This window comes from Haliotis cracherodii, unplaced genomic scaffold (assembly GCF_022045235.1).
Source record: "Haliotis cracherodii isolate W230 unplaced genomic scaffold, xgHalCrac1.p SCAF_2, whole genome shotgun sequence".
NCBI lineage: Eukaryota > Metazoa > Mollusca > Gastropoda > Lepetellida > Haliotidae > Haliotis > Haliotis cracherodii.
This window is the reverse complement of record NW_027266275.1, coordinates 44,561,112-44,582,940: the sequence shown is the minus strand read 5'-3', so window position 1 is coordinate 44,582,940 and position 21,829 is coordinate 44,561,112. Positions and strand designations below refer to the sequence as shown.

The following is a 21,829-nucleotide window of genomic DNA, read 5'->3' as shown; positions in this document are numbered from 1 at the left end:
TGAGTTGACACGTACAGTAGAGTGAGTGCCAGGTACAGTAGAGTGAGTGACAGGCACATTAGAGTGAGTGACACGTACAGTGGAGTGGGTAACAGGTACAGTAGAGTGAGTGACACGTACAGTAGAGTGAGTGACACGTACAGTGGAGTGGGTAACAGGTACAGTAGAGTGAGTGACACGTACAGTAGAGTGAGTGACACGTACAGTGGAGTGAGTGACAGGTACAGTAGAGTGAGTGACACGTACAGTGGTGTGAGTGACACGTACAGTGGAGTGAGTGACAGGTACAGAACAGTGGTCGGACAGGTACATTAGAGTAGTGACATGTACATAAGTGACGGACACAGTTGAGTAAGTGATATGTACAGTAGAGTGAGGATCGCGCACATTAGAGTGGGTGACAGGTACAGTGGAGTGGGTGACAGGTACAGTAGAGTGAGTGACATGTTCAGTGGAGTGAGTAACAGGTACAGTTGAGTGAGTGACAGGTACAGAAGAGTGGGTTACAGGTACAGTAGAGTGGGTGACAGGTACAGTGGAGTGGGTGACAGGTACAGTAGAGTGGGTTACAGGTACAGTAGAGTGGGTGACAGGTACAGTGGAGTGAGTGACAGGTACAGTAGAGTGAGTGACAGGCACATTAGAGTGAGTGACAGTACAGTGGAGTGGGTGACAGGTACAGTAGAGTGAGTGACACGTACAGTGGTGTTGGTGACAGGTACAGTTGAGTGAGTGACACGTACAGTGGAGTGAATGACAGGTACAGTAGAGTGAGTGACACGTACAGTGGTGTGAGTGACACGTACAGTGGAGTGAGTGACAGGTACAATAGAGTGAGTGACACGTACAGTGGAGTGAGTGACAGGTACAGTAGAGTGAGTGACAGGTACAGTGGAGTGAGTGACACGTACAGTGGAGTGAGTGACAGGTACAGTAGAGTGAGTGACACGTACAGTGGAGTGAGTGACAGGTACAGAACAGTGGTCGGACAGGTACATTAGAGTAGTGACATGTACATAAGTGACGGACACAGTTGAGTAAGTGATATGTACAGTAGAGTGAGGATCGGGCACATTAGAGTGGGTGACAGGTACATACGAATGAGTGACGGACACAGTGGAGTGAGTGACACGTACAGTAGAGTGAGTGACAGGTGAGTGACAGGTACTGTACCTGTTACCTACTCTACTGGGGACGATTGTCAGTCGGTAGCCATTTGTGTACTTGAAGAACCATCAATAATATCTCCGTAAAACAGACCAATCGTTACTTACGAATTCAGTTAGGGTCACCCCGCTTCTTTGTTCATTGGTGAGAATGCCCGTGACGTGTACTGCTTGCGTTAGCTTTCTAAAGATTCATTACCATTCGTCGTATATAACCTACACCAAAGAAAGTAATAGGATCCAATAGGACTTTCAAATCGATCAAACATTCAGTTGAGGGAGAGGGAGTAGGGAATAAGCAGAAGGTGTTGGTTTCTGAGGCAGCCTCTGTCTCTCCTGGCCAAGGACAAGTACAAATCAGAAGCAGGGTAAGTTGTTTTACCCTTTCATCGTTTCTTTTAGTAGGGTAACTCAGGTAGCACTCAATTGCGCTAACACGCTTCAGTTATTAACTGATATTATCTGTATTAATCTAGCTATTTTTAGAAATAGATAAATAACATAGAAACCTATCACTTATACATTGGTGGGATAGGCGTGTGTAGAAAATAGACATTGACGAAGACGGTATTTGGAGTATATATGTGTATGTATGCTTGTATTATATAAGAATAAGGAACTTCTCCAACGCATGTGACAAAATGTCCCTTTTTTTTAATGCTGATACTAAAATAAATCGAATTAGGACCTCTGTAACAATGATAAAAAGTATACTTCAAAGCCGTAACTTGAAAATAAAAGATATTACCGGTAACACGCACCAAATCTGACTAATGTATTAAGTCTACAGTATTCAGTGTCTCAAAATGTAAACGGGGAAATTGTGGAAAGGAAAGGATATCAAATTTAAGATATTCCCTTTCCTTAAAATGAATACTGTTGATGCTATGCAACGTAAAGCTAAAGAAAACATTTTCATTAAATAGTTGTGTCCATCTTTAAATAGGTAACGCAATGTATATGAATTATATTTGTTTTCATTGTGAATGTTACCACTGTCACTTTAGCAGCTAATGTGACGGCTAATGTGAACAGCCTTCAATTACGAGTATATTGTTGCAAGTTAGGCAACGTTTGTCACCGCACTTAGAAACCTGTGGAGTCATGACAACTGAATCAAATTTAGAACTTGTCAAAATCTTTCTAAGATTTTGGGGTTGCCTTTGGCTGTTGATAATTTTGTATTTGCTCAATATCTTCTCCATTTTAACACTTTGATTAAAAAATCGTTGAACCATGGATAATGTTTTTTCATGATTAGGGTTGAAAATCTATCTGGTATCTGGTATCTATCATGGCGGTATTCTTTCTGCCAGTATCTGATAGCTTCCAGTCCGAGCGCAGTTTCAATATTACTATGCAAACTAACAACATCAAAACTAACTAACATAGATCCAGTATACCCGTGGAAGATGCCAGTGACGTTTTTAATTTAACCCAGACCATGCACATGTTAGGGAAATAGTCCAATGATTTACTAATTTCATCTCTGATTTTTTGGGGAACAAGAAAAATGATGCGGAAGAGGCAGGAGTACTGTTGTGCGGCTTCAGACAACAGCCACTTACTTTTTTATGCAAATTATTGATGCGGATGCTACCTGTGGAGCAGAGTATGATTTCCCTTCTCGCGAACACATGGTGTCATCACTTATTTTCTGGCCCCTGAAGATCCGGGACAGAATAGGTCTTCAGCAACCCATGCTTGCTGCAGAAGGCGACTATGCTTGTCGTAAGAGGCGACTAACGGGATCGGGTGGTCAGGCTCGCTGACTTGGTTGATGCATGGCATCGATCCCAATTGCGTGGATCGATGCTCATGATGTCAATCACTGGATTGTCTGGTCCAGACTCGATTATTTACAGACCGCCGTCATATAGCTGGAATATTGCTGAGTGCGGAGTTACACAACAAACCAACCAACCAATCTTATCTTGGAGTCAGGTCAAAAGTTGTTAGTACTTAGGAAACATACTGGCTTGTCGCATTAGTTGATATGTCACTTGTCCCAAGTTCTTTCATTAACAAATCATGTAGTGAGGCTAACTTTTTATAGTTATATCATTTCAGGTCTTGTCAGTGGAAATGGCGACATACTTTTCATGTAGCCAGTTGGCTGGGACAAAATGAGTTTATTACAATTCTGTTACCCCCTTTTTTTTAGTTTTTTTCCATTCTACTAATGATAACATCAAGCACTGACTTAAAACATCATAGTTATTAGTTGTTGCAAGCGATAATCGACCTCCTCAATGAAACACTAGAGTCTATATTTCGGAATAAGCAGTAACATACGGTTATTCTGTTTAGAACCACATTTTGTCATAATACCTATCATAAAGACATTTTCATAATACTTTAATTTATCTTGTACAATGGATGAAAACACAAACAGTCAGTTTGGGTCAGTGTGTAGTCCTTAAGCGTGCCGTTTGAATTTGTAATTTATATATTAAGGAAAGGGTGTTTTGTAAAGTATTAATTTATCGTACTCGTATAATGATTAACAGTAAAGGTGCATATTGTAAGGTTTGATATATAGTTCAGGCATGTGAAGGAAACTGTGAACACAATCACAGCGTTTGTTATAAACATCTTCTTTTCTTTTAAAGGGGGAGTGTTTGTGTCCCTCAGTTTCTGGACCAGCCAACGCTGAAAAAAAGACGTAAAAATAATGTCATCCCCTGGCTTCATCCGCTGTCATCAAAAAACCAAAACACCCCCCCAAAAAACCCAAAACAAAACATAGATCCTTTCGGTACCTTAGTGGGTAATTTACATAATAAATCAATGTCATCTCTGAGAAAACTTTTTACATGTTTACATAAAGGCTTAAGAATAATATCTATGAAATTGCTAAGACGCTGAGTACAGCTCTCGGGTACTCCCACAATTGGTCTATACGGTAAATTTTCGGGATTTTCAATAGAAATAACTTCACAAATTTTATCAATAATTTCCTTTTGAATATATTTACTTTTATGTACTTTTAGCGGTTTTAGGTTCAAAATTGGTAAGATAGTCCTTTTCTAGGTCTAGAATTTCGTCATCATACTTATCTAACAATTTCTTAACCTTATTCTGGACAGATTTTTCTTCTCTTTTACTAGAATTACTATAATATTGATCATCATTTAAAATGGACATTATCTTTCTTTGATAAAATGATTTATTCATAATAACAATAGCACCCCCTTTATCGGTTTCTTTAATAACGATATCTGTATTATTTTTAAGATTAGTAAGGCCTTTCAATTCACATTCAGATAGGTTTTGTTTTGTTTGTTTTACATGAATAGGAGCACTTTCAAGTCTATCACAAAAGTCTTCCAAATATATTTCTCTCCCGCGTGGAGGTATAAAACTGGATTTATTTTTCACCAGACTTTCACCATTTTTCTTATTGCCTGCGTCATCATCCAATTTCACGTCGTTGTCCTCTTGTCCTCTGATATAATTACAACCAGTCTTCTTAAATCTGTCTTATCATTAAACTAAACATCGATTAGGAGTTGTTTATTGTACACTAAAACACTGCAAGGAGAATAAACCACGAGAGGCGCGTTTATTTCTTACATGGGAAATCAATATTATGTACAGCCTCTTTAAGGATGTTAAATATCTGTACGAAATGTTCACCCATATTTAAATAATGATGACTCCGTGAATGCAATCCGACCTAGGCAATGTCCTTTTTATGAACAGGGAGTTTGATATTTCCCGGATATTTTCATAATTTTCACGCCGATTATCTGTATCTTTCTCCTATTACCGATTTTCATATCTCTCCCAGTTTTGGATGTGATCGTTCAGCCATTGCGTTTACCTGCGTTACCCACCTATATCTATAGGGAACAACTCACTGGACGCTTCCCACTCCAAATTAACGTCGTTGCTAGTGCATGTTCGAATCTTCAGAAATGACGTCATAATAGAACAAAAAAAATTATCGTAAAATAAACCTTTCATTCTGAAAAATGTATACCATATATCCAATATACACTCTCCCCCTGGCCTTGTCATGTATGTAATATATCTAATTAATGTATCTATCGTTTTCAGTTGTGTATAATATATCCGATACACAGGTCACCTTTCACTACTCAAAATTAATGATACCCACTTTAAAAGGTAATACCTCAAATTGTGTTCATCTGTTTAATAGCCAAAGACAGTATCGCTTGAAGACATGTTTAATGAACAAAGGTCCGTTGTCATGTGCCACACAATGCCAACAAACAAATTGTGACCAATAACCAAACAGATCACCCGTCAAAATGATACTATGTGACCAAAACTAAAACGTAAAACAATCAGCAAATGAATTCATTTTCAAAAACCAACACTCAGTAGGGCGTATGTGATCCATGTGACGGAATCATGCCCCTAATACATGTCTGAATGGTTGCCAAGGGGAGGTTGTTCCACTTTTCATTTAGATCATTGGCGAGTTCCTGCAGAGTTGCCTGAAGGACAAGGAGTCGTGAGAGGGCGATCTGCAGCTGGTTCAACATGTTTTCAATTTGGTTGAGGTCTGGTGACTGGGCTGGCCCCACCATGCGGAAAATAGTCTCGTGCTCTAAGTAGGGATCAATAACCCTGTCATGCTGAGGTCGTGCGATATCTTTCATGAGGATGAAGTCCGATCCACTACCAAATACGGGCTCATGTACACATCCATCATGTCATCATGCCCCTCTGTAGGACATAGAGATCGGTTCTTCCAGCTCTATTGATCCAACCCCAAATCATGATTTAGCCCTCTCCATACCGGTCATGTTCAGCTACGTTGAAATCTTGAAATCTTTCTTCTTGTCTATGCCACACTCGGGTACGATGATCTGAGAAGTCTAGACAGTATCTCGATTCATCGGTGAAATTACATCAACATCATGAAAATAAGGTCCCATTGCATATTTAAATTTTTATTCGTTTGATGACTTTTTTATGTCATCAAAACTAATATTAATGTTTTGTTTTGTTCATTCCAGGTATTAGCGATGAGGATAGCCATGACAATTACTGAATTACGGAACGCTCAAGGGATGTGCTCTGTTCTTATCTGTATACTGGTTCAGATATATGGGGTTTCGTCAGTCGGAATTCGGCCACTTCAGGATTTGCCAAACATTTTCTACACCATGCAAGCCGATGTAAACATTGGAGTTGTCATACCAGTTCATCGATACAATAGCCAGACATTTTGCAGTTCTGCCATCAGAGAAATGGGAGCTCTGCAACGTGTTGAGGCAGTTGCATTTGCTGTGAGAGAAGTCAACAGTAGAGAAGACATACTCCCAAATGTGACACTTGGATTCACAATGATGGATGACTGTTCCAAAGATACAACAGCATTGGTCCGAGCTTTGCATCTGATTCAAAACAATGGTGCAAGTAACATAAGCATCAAAACGCAGTTGCAGCCTATCAATGTTATAGGAGTCATCGGCTCCGAGAGTAGTAAAAATTCAGTCCAGATAGCAGATTTGCTGTCATTATTCAAAATACCAGTACTAAGTTATCTATCAACAAGTCCCTTGCTCAGCAATAAATTTGTCTATCCGTATTTCTCAAGGATTGTTCCCTCAGACACATTGCAAGCTAAAGTCATCGTTGATATCTTGAAAACGTTTGGGTGGACGTATGTGTCTATCGTCTATGCGGAAGGCAGTTACGGCAGTGAAGGTTATAAAGCTGTGAAGGCTCAGGTCGAAGAGATAAGATACTGCCTTGCGGTAATTAGAGAGATGAGACAAAGTTTCACCGATAATGATTATGATGGAATAATGCAGGAACTTGAAGACACTCCTAGAGCAAAAGTTGTGATAATTTTCGCCCCTCTTGCTCAAACCCGAGCCTTATTAACTTCAGCAAAACGTAATCGTGTCTATGGACAGTTCACATGGATAGGGAGTGATGCATGGGGTAGAAACATTCAAGATTACAAGGATCTAGAAGATGTTTCTCTGGGTGCATTAACAGTCAAATTCTTTTCCGAAACGTCTAACAGGTTTGATGAATACTTCAAATACCTCACACCTAGCAATTCTTCAAATAACCCATGGTTTCAAGAGACGGTTGAGTCCGAAACTGGATGTAGCTTTAATGGACAGTCTAGAAAACCACCCTGCTTGCTGAATTATAGCTTTGGTGAAACTGGATCATATAAACCGGAATCAACCGTTTCTCTTGTAATAGATGCTGTATATACATTTGCTAGTGCCTTGCATTATCTACTATCACATTGTCCAGAGACTGATATGAATGACTGTTTTATCAGTGAAGATTTTTTGAGAATAATAAGAAATACTTCGTTTCATGGAGAAAATGGTTTGGTATCATTTGATGAAAATGGAGATGGAAAGGCCACATATGAAGTACAGAACCTTCGCGAAATAAACGGTGTGTACAGTTTATCTAGTATTGGATTGTGGGATAGCTATAGGGAGACATTCACAAGATTTGATATGGGTAAGGTCACGTGGAAGCCATCTGTGTTACTTGAAGGGGAAAGTGTGCCGACGTCAACATGTAGTGATGACTGTCCCAAAGGATTTGAGGCCGTTCGTACACAGCCGCACTGTTGCTGGTATTGTAAGGAATGTCGCAATAATGAAAGAACGGTTATGCAAGATGGTTTACCGCAGTGTGAAATATGCCCTTCAAAAACCAATTACACCTGGCCTGACTTCGAGATGCGGACTCAGTGCTACCCAATAGAGCACACTTACACAGGCATGCATGATTTTACAGGCATCGTAATTGTAACTGTGGACATTTTCACTGTTTTCGTGACGATTCTCGTTACGTTTTTTTATATCAAAAACAATGAAGAGAAGTTGATTAAAGCCAGTTCTCGTGAATTGTCTTATCTCATGTTGGGTGGCATTTTCCTTTCGTGTGTGTTTGTAGCTATGTTAGCGACCCGCCCAAATGATACAACATGTAACATAACATATGTTGGCTTCCATCTAAGTTTCACTTTGACATATGCGCCTCTTACTGTGAAGACGAATAGGATATACAGGATTTTTACAGCCGGCAAAAAGTCTACTAAAAGGCCTCTATTTATCGATTCGAAGTCACAGATTATTTTCACGGTGACCATACTCATTCTTCAGGTAAGTATGGTGCATTATGAACATTATTACACTTTGTGTCCACATTTGCTTTTGCCACGACTACTCCTGCTTAACAATGCCTAATTATAAAATTTGTAAATATTTCAGTTATTTTACAAACCAATGATTGAGAAACATGTCCATATTTTTGACAGATTGACTTATTCTAAAAAATTGTAAGAATTTAAAAAAGGCCTAAAACATTACAATATACTAATTATTAAATTGGGAACAGAAGCCCAGAAATGAAAAAAATATACATTAACTTTCTTTTTTTATTAATCATATATTTTTTTGTCATTGTGTGTTGAAATTAAACATAAAAATGTTTTAAAATTCATTATCATCATAAAATAAAAGGAAAAATGTCGACTTTACATTTTGATTTTCATTCTATATGCATTTCATAATTTCTTTGGAAATCAGAAGATTTAATGAACTTTGGGACTGCTAATTGTTATGGCGTATTTATTTCCAAATGAAACGAGAATGTTAAATCAGTGAATAACCACATTAGATCAATGAACAAGCAATAAATTATAATGAAATGAACAGGCTCAGATTTACAATAATAAAAGGCGATATGACGTGACAAAACATGTGGCAGCAACAATGTAAATATCAGGGCCTGTAACAAAAGTCCGTGCTCTGTTGAATGTCTTAAATGAGACACGTGATCCATTCTTGAATCCAGGAATCAGAATTTGAACCAGATAGAAAAAACGGTGTTTTCCGATCGGTATCCCGCCTGCTCTGAGCAAATAGATGAATCAAGTCGTAGAAGGAAGGCATCGTATCGCCCTTGTCTCCCTGTTGTTTGGGAACAGACAGGCAGACTTCTAAAAAATACTGCCTTTAAGCGTCTGGTATATAAACTCTTCCTTCAGCAAATGTAAACAAGTCAGTAGACAAACTCCCTACAGCGGAGCTCTCTATCCCGGGAGGGTAATGAAGGTGTCAACCGCTGAGACGGACAATACTCAAATCAGGGATGTTACTCTAAAAAAAGTCACTACCAAGTCTCGATCAACTTTCTGCCACAAGCAATCATTGGCAGTAACGTTACAATTTACACTGCCACATGACATCATTAATTTGGTCAAATGCAGCCTATTCAACTGCAAAATGCCGTTTGGGCGGATTTATCAGTGGATTCTAACAGCGATCAGTAATCCCACATATATTATATATAAAGGATTGATAAATGTGACGGTTTGATTGTCTAAATATTATCTGAACTTTTAATTGTTAATTGTAAACTCGTGTCTCTAGACAATTCATTCTAGAATTGGAGCATTTCAAGTAGAGGACAAATGTCGACGTCAAGAATTTCCAGCACAGATTTACATAAGCTGAGCTTAAGTCCAGCTCCACCGGGCGTTTCCTCTGAATGGCATATCCTGCTCGCGGTCGTCCTTACACAAGTAGTAGGGATCCCTGACTACCTGAAGATAAGTACAGTTATACATAAACGTTGACGTGAAGCCAAACAATTTGCAATTGTTCATTTATAGCTTAGACGAACCGAAATCACAGTATACAATACAACTATATATCTCCTTTCCTCTCGTCACTCTATGAGAGAAACATAAAATTTACTTGACAGATGAAATATCCTCTATATCTTGCATAAAATATATAATTTTTATATCATGCAAGGTACTACTTTTACCTTTATACCACCCAAATCCAACCTACATAAATTGTTTCCAAATTTTCATCTTAAAATGGCCAGACAAAATTACAATAGCGCAATCATACTTCGGATTGGATATTTTCAGCCTGCTCTGTATTATTGATACACCTTGAAATTAATTAAGCACCCCCGAAAAAAATAAAGAAGAGTGATATATCCGTTTTAAAATTCAAGTTAATTGATACTCATTCATAGAATGGCTGTCGATCTCGAATATAGTCATGACAATAACTGACTGTGCATATGAATGTGAAGCATCATACCCTCGAATTTCAGGGAAAACACTTTGATATTGATACAAATAAGCGTATGCCATCGCGACCGATTTGGGACACCCATTGTCTGAATGGACTTTTAATTCCAAAGGATAATTACCCTGGAGCCATGACATCTATATGCCTTGAAACTCTTCATTACCGTTATTTTTAAGATGCTAATCCCAATTGCATTGTACATACAATATGTCTGCCATCGTGAATAAGTATGTCACGGATGAATTACTCGTAAAGTGGAAATTATCCGATCGTTTAGTCAGCACATGTAACCATGGTATGCAGGAGGCTGTCAGGGGCACTGGCAAATTATTGGTATGTCATACAGAGCCAAGGACGTCCATGCGCTTGGCTATAAACCGTCATTAACTCACACGTAAGAAAATAAAAGCGAGACACAACCTTCCATATGCAACAGAAATTATCTCTGCTAAAAGCAAAGTCGATTGTACGATACCGATTTATGAGCAAGTGTTCAATCAATTAGTGAGGATACCAGGTGTTGATACCACCGGTGGCACCCGTCACAAACACACATGCAAAGGCAAGTCAATTGTTCACCTGAAACAAACACGGGAACATATGGCACAGATCAAAATAGGGAATTGCATCGGACATATTTTTTGTCACTGATGTCAGTTTGGAATTATCCTCCACAAACCTTTTTACCTTCACTGAGGCCTTGAATGCTTAACCTTGATCAAACAACTTCTGACGCTCTTTGAAAACATACACGTGAAGTAAAGGACCACCCACGACCAGGGCCACCACGAAAGACAACTGTACGGGAAGACAGGGCTCTAGCACGTCTTGCGAGGCAACCCGAAATTTCAAAGTTGACGTTTTTGGATCAGTAGTGCGTAATACCGCCACGATTGGTTAACTCGACGAGGCACACTGTGTATGAGTTTCCTAATGGCGATTTGAGGGAGTCTGTCCCTCCCCTCTTGCTGTGTCTGGCCAAGTTCAGCCAACGTGGTCGGCAGCCAATGACGTTGGCGCACACGTCGCTCTATCATGTCCCAATCGTATTCGACTGCCTCCGTGGTCTAGTGGTAGAGCGTCCACATGGAGAGCGGAAGGTCGGGGGTTCGATCCACGTGCACGGCCGCGTCATACCTAAAGACGTTTAAAGATTGGACTTGCTGTTACCCTGCTGTCGCCTAAAACAAGAACTGGTCGGCTCGGAGTCAGTATCTCTGTGGCTAGCACTATAAAATCGGCATTAGTCCGGACTAGTACAAGCAGCCACACACACACACACACACACACAGTCGAGCATGCACGTCTATATATAAGTGAGACGTCAAACCCCATTTCACCTCACCTCACCAAGACGTATTAAATGTATTCTTGTCATTGACCTGGGTGTATATGAATTCGGTCGATCGTCAACATTTTGGATTTGTTGGTACCTGTTCCATAGTTTTAACTGTGAAACATTGAACATTGCAGTGACCACTGCACGCTGACTTCGGCGTAACCGCATTATCGGTGGTTACCGCTTGCCTAATCGAAAGTTTGAGGTGGGCCCACACACTTGTTGTAAACTAAACGCACTTGTTGTAGAGAATATGTACTACTGCAAACTCTATTATGTGTTTCATGTTAAGGTTAACAGATATAAACGTTCCTGTATAGGATGTTTGTCGTCAACACTTTTCTTTGTTCTCATACTTGATATTAACATTTATATTCCATGATGTGAATACCAACATTTCCATTTATAGTCCATTATATTTTACCGATATAGGGTGGAAATCCTGGAATTTACAAACATTTCATAACCCGTTCAGCATCTGGACATATCATGTTTGTGTGGAAAGTTTGGAAGGGTTTCACCAGGTAGTTTCAAATGAGAAGTGTCTCGCAGAAGGGTACTCAGAAAAGGATAAAATTCATAGCCAAAACCTTCAATCGAATAAGACTTCCAAACCTTGTGACTTTTATCAAAAGCCTAAGGTTAATAATACGGAGCATCTGAAGTCACAGAAACATGCAAAGACTAACAGTCATTGTAGTAGCGGAAACAGGACAATAGGACAAAGATATTTATTAATTGCTTTTTAACTATTTGCCCTTAATCCCAGGAGTCTTGACTTTTGATCTATACTAGTTTCTGTTGATCCACATAGACATGGTTTATTGAGATAATTTGGCCCTTGGCTATTGCTTTGTTTGTTGTTTAATGCCGCGGTCAGCAATATGGCGGTCTGGACCAGACAATTCAATGATTGACATGTATCAACCGTGTAAACAAGTAAGGACTATGCTCACTGAAATTGTTTAGCAATATATACTGAACCGCAAAAGAAACGTCACCATGGATAGATATATTGTGTGTGAGTGAGTGAGTTGGGTTTAACGCCGCTTTTAACATGATTCCAGTTATATCACGGCGTGTCAGCTTAATGTGGGAGGAAAGCCCGAAGTGATGTAGGTCTCAGACGTTAACCACTTCGGTGAAACCCACGAGCACAGGTATGGTGCTGACAAACCTAGAAACATAATCGGGCGAACCGGTATTCGAACCCACTATCATAGGTTTCTGGCGTGCCCAGGGGACGCAACTCTGCACAGCGAATCGCGGCGCCTGAGACGACAGGGCCACCCGTGCCCCCGATAGATATATGAGAAACCCTATTTGTCCAAACACTGTAAATATACTTTGAGAGATATTAAAAAGATGAAACTGGATGAGGCGGTTGATGAAGACCATTGGCACTTGAGCCCACACTCTGAAGAACGACTGACGCAGTTCAGCTGCAGTTGTCGGACTTGGTCGGACGTCATTCAGCCGTCTTAGAATCTCGTCCGACAGGTGCTCAGTGGGATTTAAATCGGGAGTGAGGGCAGGCCACTGCATGGTTCTGATGTCATTCTGCTGGAGGAAGTCACTTGTCGCTCTCGCAGTGTGGGCATGGGCGTTATCATGCTGAAACTCGTGGTTGCGGCGATGTGCCAAATGAGGTATGGCGTGTGGTCTCAAGACTATATCAATGTACCGAGCTGCTGTGACACCATTGCCTCTCAGGGGCTCTGGATGCCGAGTATTTTTCTGACGCATATTTTCCTCAGATCGGAAAAGTGAAGGTTGTGCGAGAATTGCGGTCACGCGGCACTGGATCTACCTCTGGCTATAAAATTACGCAGAGGTGGGGGAATATAAAATTTCCTATGAAACTTCAAATATTAATCCGGTTTAAAAAAGACACTTCTAAGTGTTTTCCGAGAATTGATTCTGCGTTGAAAAACAGCAAATTTCTCCGCTTTTTTTGTACACCGATAAAAGTACTGTGCGACGATTATTTTTTATTTAGAAGCTTTACGGAAATTGTGAGCGATCAAAATACTGCCTAATATTTGTGTTGGGGATCTGTGCTGAGGAGGTCCACGATAATAACCTTCCTCTTTGCTAAGCAAAAAGCTTAAAGGATTTTGTGAGGAAAAGAAAATCAAAGGTCTTAAAGAATCGCCCTGAAATATTACTCTTCTAATAGAAATGGGTTCCGAACGAAGTCACCACCTGCCCCTGCGAATACGTCTCAAGTTGAGTTGACCTGCAATTCATTAAGTAGTCACTCGGGAGGTCAATACATTCCAGTGACTTCGAAATCGATTCGTGAGGTACAGAATCATAAGCTTTCCTGTAGTCTATCCACATTGAGAGGTTACGGTGGTAAGTTTCAGCCTGTTCAAGAATCATTTTCTGAACCAGCAATTAGTCCTTACTTTCTGGCTCCTTTCTGCTCCATGTAGATAATGTCATTCGAAGCGCTGTACGATGACACAAGATCTGTAAGACACGCTGTAAATATTTTGTACTGTGTGTTCAAACAAGTAATTGGGCAGAAGCTTTTAGGATCAGATCACGTTTCTTTGGGAGAAGTATTGTTCGCCCTTTGCACAACCAAGGCGGAATATCCCCTGTATCTAAAAGAGAATTAAGAGAGGGACTCAAAATCTTCGAGGCCATCAGGAATTTCATTTTGTGAGCCCATGAGTGGGTCATCAGTGACAACTGCATCATGTACTTTAGGGAAAACAATGCGAACGTCCATTTGCAATTTCGGGTCTGCTGCTGTTGGAGCTGGAGGTTCATGCAAAGGCGCCTGACGAACGTTGGCCGTTAGCTCACCATGCCTTGGCATGGCATTGTCCCAATGTTGCTTCAGTAATTTGCCATGTATACGTGGTATGTCTGACCATCCTGTTACTTTCGCATACTCAAGAAGTGTGGACTTGAGATGGTACGTCCAAGATATTCTTTTGGATGGGTTCTGTGCCTCCCCCTGGGGCAAGTCCCATGTCCAGTTTGGTTGGTTTGTATACCGGAGGGAGCCTGACTGGCCTGCGTTGTCAAAAGATGATTTTCTTCATGACGTTCTGTAACCCATTGTTACCCAGCTTCGGGGGGTTGGCCCTAACTGGGTGATGTACGTTTGTTTCGGGGAATTAATTCCTCCCTATCTAGGCCCACCACGGAGAGCCGTACATCATCCGACCCTTATTAGGGCTCCAAGCCGAAAGGCTGTATTGTAATCGTTCGATTTATCATTACTATTATTACTATTTACTATTTATTATTCCGGCGATTTTTGTACCACTGTAACCACGGGCTCAATTTTGTTCAAATTTTGTATGTGTATGTGCCCGCCCAAATCCCAAGGCCGTAAGCCCAAAGGCCAAGGCCAGATAACTGAAAAAACAAGTATTTTTTAGGATGTATTTCGCCCTATTGCTCCGCAACCGCTTGTCTGATTACTTACAAACCTTGCATGTATCTGCTGCTTTAGTTCCTTGACATTTTTTGTTCTTTGATTTTGGTCATTGGTCACGTGGTTTGGCAGCCATATTTATGGAGGCAGTTAAATTCTAGATACAAAATAAATCCCAAGGCCGTAGGCCCAACGACAAAGGGCAGATAACTCAAGTTTTGAAAATATGCTTTCCCCTCTTTCTCCTCAACCGCTTGTCCAATTACTTTCAAACTTTGCATGTGTCTGCTGCCGTAGGTGCTTGACATTTCATATAATTTGACTTTGGTCATTGGTCACGTGGTTTGGCAGCCATTTTGGATTCAAGGTTTTCACAGTATCTTTTGGGTACCTGTCTTCAAATACTATCTCCTCTGAATCCACTGCATGAAATGATTTCAAACTTTCTGAGAATTGTCTCCATACATATCACATCAAACCCCGTTAGCCGATTTTGGATATCGTTTTTATTTGCGGCCATATTGGATTTTGAATTTGATAATTTCTCTCTCATAAATTTTACTTTAAAAGAAGATATCTCGTAAGGTTATTCACAGAAACCATTGAAAGTTTGCATGAAGTTAGTTTACCATATGAACCTAATTTTTGACCTGGTTTGCATGGTGAAAGTACCACCGTTTGGTGGTAATATTTGATTTAAGATTTTCATTGTGTTTTTGGGGGGTACATGTCTTCCAACGTTATCTCCTCTGGATCCACTGCATGGAACACTTCCACACCTTCTGAGAATTGTCTCCATGCATAACATATCAAACTATGTTAGCCGGTTTTTTATATCTTTCTTAGTGACGGCCCTATTGGATTTTGATTTTGATTTTGATGATTTCTTTTCACCGAAAGCGCTCAGATAACCTAAGATTATCTCCCTTTCACTGCCACGTGTCTTCTGCATAATGTATACTATCCTTGAAAATGAGGGTTAGAGTTGGTCTTCAGCAACCCATGCTTGTCTTAAGAGGCGATTATCAGGATCGGGTGGTCAGGCTCCCTGACTTGGTAGTTCATTTCCCAATTGAGTGAGTGAGTGAGTATGGTTTTACGCCGCTTTTAGCAATATTCCAGCAATATCACGGCGGGGGTCACCAGAAATGGGCTTCACACATTGTACCCATGTCGGGAATTGAACCCGGGTCTACGGCGTAACGAGCGAACGCTTTAACCACTAGGCTACCCGACCGCCCTCATTTCCCAATGGCCAAATGCTACCGTACGTTACTGTTGATGGCATTTGACGGAGTTGGTGCAAGCAAACCCTTTAGGGATTCGAACAACGTTCGAAGTCAAACATGGGTTAAGAACACACTGGGACACATGTGGTGATGTCTCACAAGAGGTTTATGACGTTTTCCGGTGTTGGTACAAACAAACCATATGCGGACTCGAACATGGACGGCGTCTGAAATGGGTTTAGAACATCCCGGGACGTTCTGGGACACGTCAGTTTCGTAGCGGCGATGTCTCGCAAACGTTTCCTTACCTTTGACGGCGTCGGTACAACCAAACCATTTTGGGATTCAAACATGGACGCAGTTGGAAACAGGTTTAGCACTTCATCTCAGCAATGCGACAAAAAACCCGGGTCCTGACGAACTCAGAACGCTAATCCGACTGACTGACGCCTAAATGACAAAAAAGTGACAGCCTGTTAAAAGAGTCACCAAGCCGAATGGCTGAAGAGCCCTTGTGTTATCGTTCGATTTAATATTATTATTATTCCGCCGATTTTTGTACCAGAGCTAGCAGCATTACCTCTGGCTCGATTATGTTCAAATTTTGTATGTGTATGAAGGCCGTTGAGTACTAGAATCCGCCAAAATCCCAAGGCCGTAGCCCCAATGGCCAAGGGCTGATAACTGAAAAACAAGTATTTTTAAAAAATATATTTCGCCTTATTGATCCGCAACCGCTTGTCCGATTACTTTGAAAACTTGCATGTGTCTGCTGCTTTGGGTGCGTGACATTTTTTTTTCTTTGACTGTTGTCATTGGTCACTTTGTTTGGCAGCCATATAGGATTCAAGGTTTTCACAGGGTTTTTTGGGTACCTGTCTTCAAATCCTATCTCCTCTGAATCCACATCATGAAATACATCTAAACTTTCTGAGAATTGTCTCCATACATATCACATCAAACTCTATTAGGATATCTTTCTTAGTGACCGCCCTATTGGATTATTGATTTTTTACACGGAAATTTTACTTTAAAGATCATATCTTGTAGGGTACTCCACAGAAACTATTGAAAGTTGACATGAAGTGTGTCGGACGTAGCCGATTTTGGACATCTTTTTTAGTTGCTGCAATATTCGATTCAAGGTTTTCACAGGTTTTTTGGGGGGTATATGTTTTCAAATCCTATCTCCTCTGAACCCACTTCATGAAATTCTTTCAAACTTTCTGAGAATTGTCTCCATACATAACACATCAAACTCTATTAGGATATCTTTCTTAGTGACCGCCCTATTGGATTATTGATTTTTTACACGGAAATTTTACTTTAAAGATCATATCTTGTAAGGTACTCCACAGAAACTATTGAAAGTTGACATGAAGTTAGTCGGACATATGTACCTCATCTTTTGTTCTTGCTTGCATGCTAAAAGTAACACCGCTTGGTGGTTATATTTGATTAACATTTGGGGCACTCCTGGAACACGCCAATTTCGCAGCGGCGATGTCCGGTGACTAATTTTGAACGGAGTTGGTACAAGCAAACCTTTTGAGGATTCAAACATGTTCAAGTTTGGAAATGGGTATAGAACAGACTTGGACACCCCGGCACACGACAATTTCGAAGCGGCGATACCCTGCAAGTGGTGCCTACATTTGACGAATTTGGTTCAAGGAAACCTTTTGAGGATTCGAACATGGACGTTTGTGCACAGTGTCACTTGGAGCCCGACATTGCTGCTTGCAGCTTTAATTATTATTATTATTATTATTATTATTATTCACTAGTTACACACATGGTGTCCTTTAGAATGGATATTACTTTTGTCATTGTTGCCTGCACAAAAAGCTCGCTTCTTTTTGATGAGCACAGACTTGAATTCCTTTGATACCCAGAGCTTGTTGTTCGGGTACACTTTGAGTAATTTATCTACACAGAAACATATGTGATCAGTGATAACATCAGTTCGTTCAACTCGGAGTTTTATGAACGGTTTGCAGTCGACTTTCACATTCACGACACATTCAGATCGAGCGTTTTTACCACGTCTTGTAGGGCAGTCAACATACTGATAATATTTAGTATGAAAATTGTTCAGCTTACAGGAATTGATATTTCCCAAAATAAACTCAGGTGCCCATAATTGTTCAAATTCTGTGGGTAGATATGAAATACTCAACATCTCGATGTCTTCTGTGTAAACTGTATCCCTGGTGACAATACACTTGCACCATCTCTCGTTTACATAAATACAAACGCTTCCTAACATAAACTTCCCTGTGCTCTGAGTGTCCCTATCTAGTCGTACAGGTGAACCAAATCCCGGAATGCCAAGGCTTCAATTATCAATAGTTTCCTCTGACCACGTTTCAGTAAAGCATAGCAGACAGCTTTCCCAGAATTATACAACAACTTCACACGGGCTGCTCTTTCTGAGAACTTTACATTTGTAAATATCATGTCAGGTCTGTATGTCAATTCTCTGAGTCCACCCTTGTGCCTTCTTTTAAACACGTTTTCTTCCATTCCGGTGGTAAATCTAGAAATTGTTGACGGAAGAAAAACCTCTTCAGTAACTCCGACCGTACATGTTGTTGCGAATGCAATGTTATGCCAAAAAGTGAGGCATCCACATTAATCCTCTTCTCCGCGTTTGTTTCGAAAAGACTTATATTTTCAATAAAAACACATACAAATACTTGTTAAGGTTGAATTTCTAAGAGAGCAAATTGATGAGTGTCCCAACAGATCTGAGCCTCCTATCTTAGCCTTGAATAGCAGTATCACCATTGGCCACAAGAACACTTATCATTTTATTAGCACCATATTTTTCTTCCACTTACACTCATCAGTAATAAACATACATGATATTGCCATATAGAAGTATATGAATAGTAAACGAAAAAAGGAATCAATAAACAAATTCTGTGGAGCAATGTATATTTTTCTGGCATTTGGTACTGATCTCACAACCTCAGTTAAAAAAACATAGGTGAACCACGACTATGACGTAACGAAGAAGGGATTTCCCAGGATTTTCATACAATGTAGATTCATTTTACTTTTAGCTTTAATATTAAAGGATGAGCATTGTTTCCAGTCGGAACCTTAACAGCGTTAAACCTAGTATGGATTCTTTGCTACATGTTACATGTTTTCTAACAGAAGCACAATTACAGTGACACTTTCACAGAAGTGATTTCCATTGTAACCAATCTATTTCGAATGACAATGTGTATTTTAAACAAATTGGTTTCGTTGCAGACCCTGATAATAGGGATTTGGATCATCCTGGACACTCCTCGTGCCCTCACTGCCATGCCGAGCTTCTCTGAGAGATACGTCGAGGTGACCTGCAAACTTCCCGAAACTGGCTTCCTTGTGTCTGTTGTCTGCAATTTAACGCTTGTTCTCGTCTGCACCTTCTACGCGATGAAGACGCGTAAACTTCCAGATAATTTCAATGAATCTCGCTTTGTAAGCTTTTGTGTGTACACAACCATTGTCCTGTGGTTAGCATTTATACCAACCTACTTTACGACAACAAAAACCACGCTTCGATCTCTGTTTCTAGCAGCTGCAATGGCTGCCAACTCTAACGTCATTTTGTTCTTCTTGTACGTTCCTAAATTGTACGCATTGTATTATCTTTCAACTGAAGCACAAAATCTGGCCATGGGTACCTCCATGCCTGTTGCAACCAGCTCACGATCTCAGGGAGTCGGTATTAACAAAGTTATGCCAGGAAGAACCTGATAGGGCAAGTGACATGCAAGAATCCAAAAGATGTTGGTATGTGACTGCTTAGTGCGTAAAGCTCCTCGCACATACCTTGTTTTGTGAGTGAGTTAGTGAGTTAATATTTAACGTCACATCGGCAATATTTCAGCCATATCGTGACTTGTTTTGTGAGATTGTGCCATGTGTTATTATTACGTGTCTCTGTGCTTAACTAACGATTACGTCACCTACACTGGAGTAACGCCTCACCCACAGAGGTGCCGACTCAAATTTTAATTATCAAACAAAAATAATAAGCCAGTGAATACAAACGCGTGACGTTGACAAAAAACATAAATAGACAGACAGACCGATTGCATTAAGGCACATTGACAAATATTTACCAACTGAAGTTTAGGATTTCTTAACACTAGACAATAAGCAACCAAGCTAAAGCATTAAGGCTTTAAAGAAAGCAATTAACAATATAACCCACACAGCATGAGATATATCTAACAGGCGAAAAGACACAAGTTAGCAACAATGATAGTAACCTTTCAGTTCTCATATCCTGCTGACCCGATCTAAATACACAGAGGGAATTAACACAGGTTTAAGTTGCCAGGGCGCCAGTCCAATTAGAATAACGGACTTCGGTTCAAAGGTCTCTTCCCATTATGACTACTGTTTCAATATACATACTTCATAGCTCAGTGATGGCCAATTACAATCTATTACCCCTATACCCGACAATGGAATTAAACATTTTATGCATAACCAATAAAGCAATAGGACATACCATCACAGGTCATGTCAGAACGACCTTTTGTGTACTTTGACCGACCAATAAAATCACGGACAGAAAGGAGACATTAGCAGATTTCTCGAGCTTTACGGCACTGCTTTCCAAATGGCGTCTTCCATTCCAGACTACACTTTGAAAAATATTTTGACAAAATTTTCGATTGAAACTTTAAAAACTGAACAAAAGAAAATTCTGGAATGTCAAATAGATGGCCGGGATGGTATGCCACTACTTCCGACCGAGCTATGAACAATCTTCATATGTTTATCGCATTCATGCGTGAGAATCAGTGGTGCAGTTTGGAACTGTTGTCAACCCTTTCGCTGATGCATGATTACCAAATTCGTTCGGACTTTCACTTTCAGCTATCTCGTAAGCTACGCTCTGATTGGTCGGATGAAATATCGTTGGACGTGACTTGCAATGGTATGTCCTCAGATCTAGCGAGCACTAAAATCTGATCTTAACGACATTAGTATTTTGTACATCCAACTTAATAAAGTTTATCGAAGTTCATGCAAATTGTATATAATATGTACACTAGGGACAAAAGAGAATAAATGATAATAAATAATGATAATAACAGTGTATTGACGATAAATGCCTGTGATATTAATTTCGGGCGATAAGATAAATGTCTGGTGTGTCAACCAAGTTGGGCGACACATGCACGGCACCTTGATGGCAGACTGTTAATTAACTCGCGTATGGTTGCCCTTGGTATTGCCCATCATTCCGCTTGAAGAGCTACCCCTAATTGGGCCACCTTGTGAGTTGCTGGGTCTCTGGCGTACACTCTCCAACCAAGAACATCCCACAGATGCTCTATTGGGGACATGTCAGGGGACTTAGTGTGCCAGTCCAATGTCCGTGTGCCTTCTCGTCAGAAATAATCGGTGACCACCTGGGCACGTTGTGGTTTGGCATTGTCATCTTGCAGTTCGAAATTTCTGCCGATTATTTTGGCGAATGGAACAACAACAACTCGCAAAATTACGTCAATATATCGCTGGAAAGTCATATGTACATTCACAATAAACCAAATGTATGATACCGCCCCACATCATGGCACTAGACCCACAGCCGATCATGGTCAAGAATG

The 21,829-nt window shown here is 40.3% G+C and overlaps 1 protein-coding gene across 1 annotated transcript; it reads left to right on the top strand.

Moving 5' to 3' along the window:
* Positions 1-6,391: 6,391 nt before the first annotated feature.
* On the top strand, positions 6,392-19,958 carry LOC139467627 (uncharacterized). Its single transcript, XM_071249154.1, has 3 exons — positions 6,392-6,901; positions 7,814-8,074; positions 19,467-19,958. Exons 1-3 carry the CDS (start codon positions 6,392-6,394, stop codon positions 19,956-19,958), a joined length of 1,263 nt encoding a protein of 420 aa, XP_071105255.1.
* Positions 19,959-21,829: the final 1,871 nt, after the last annotated feature.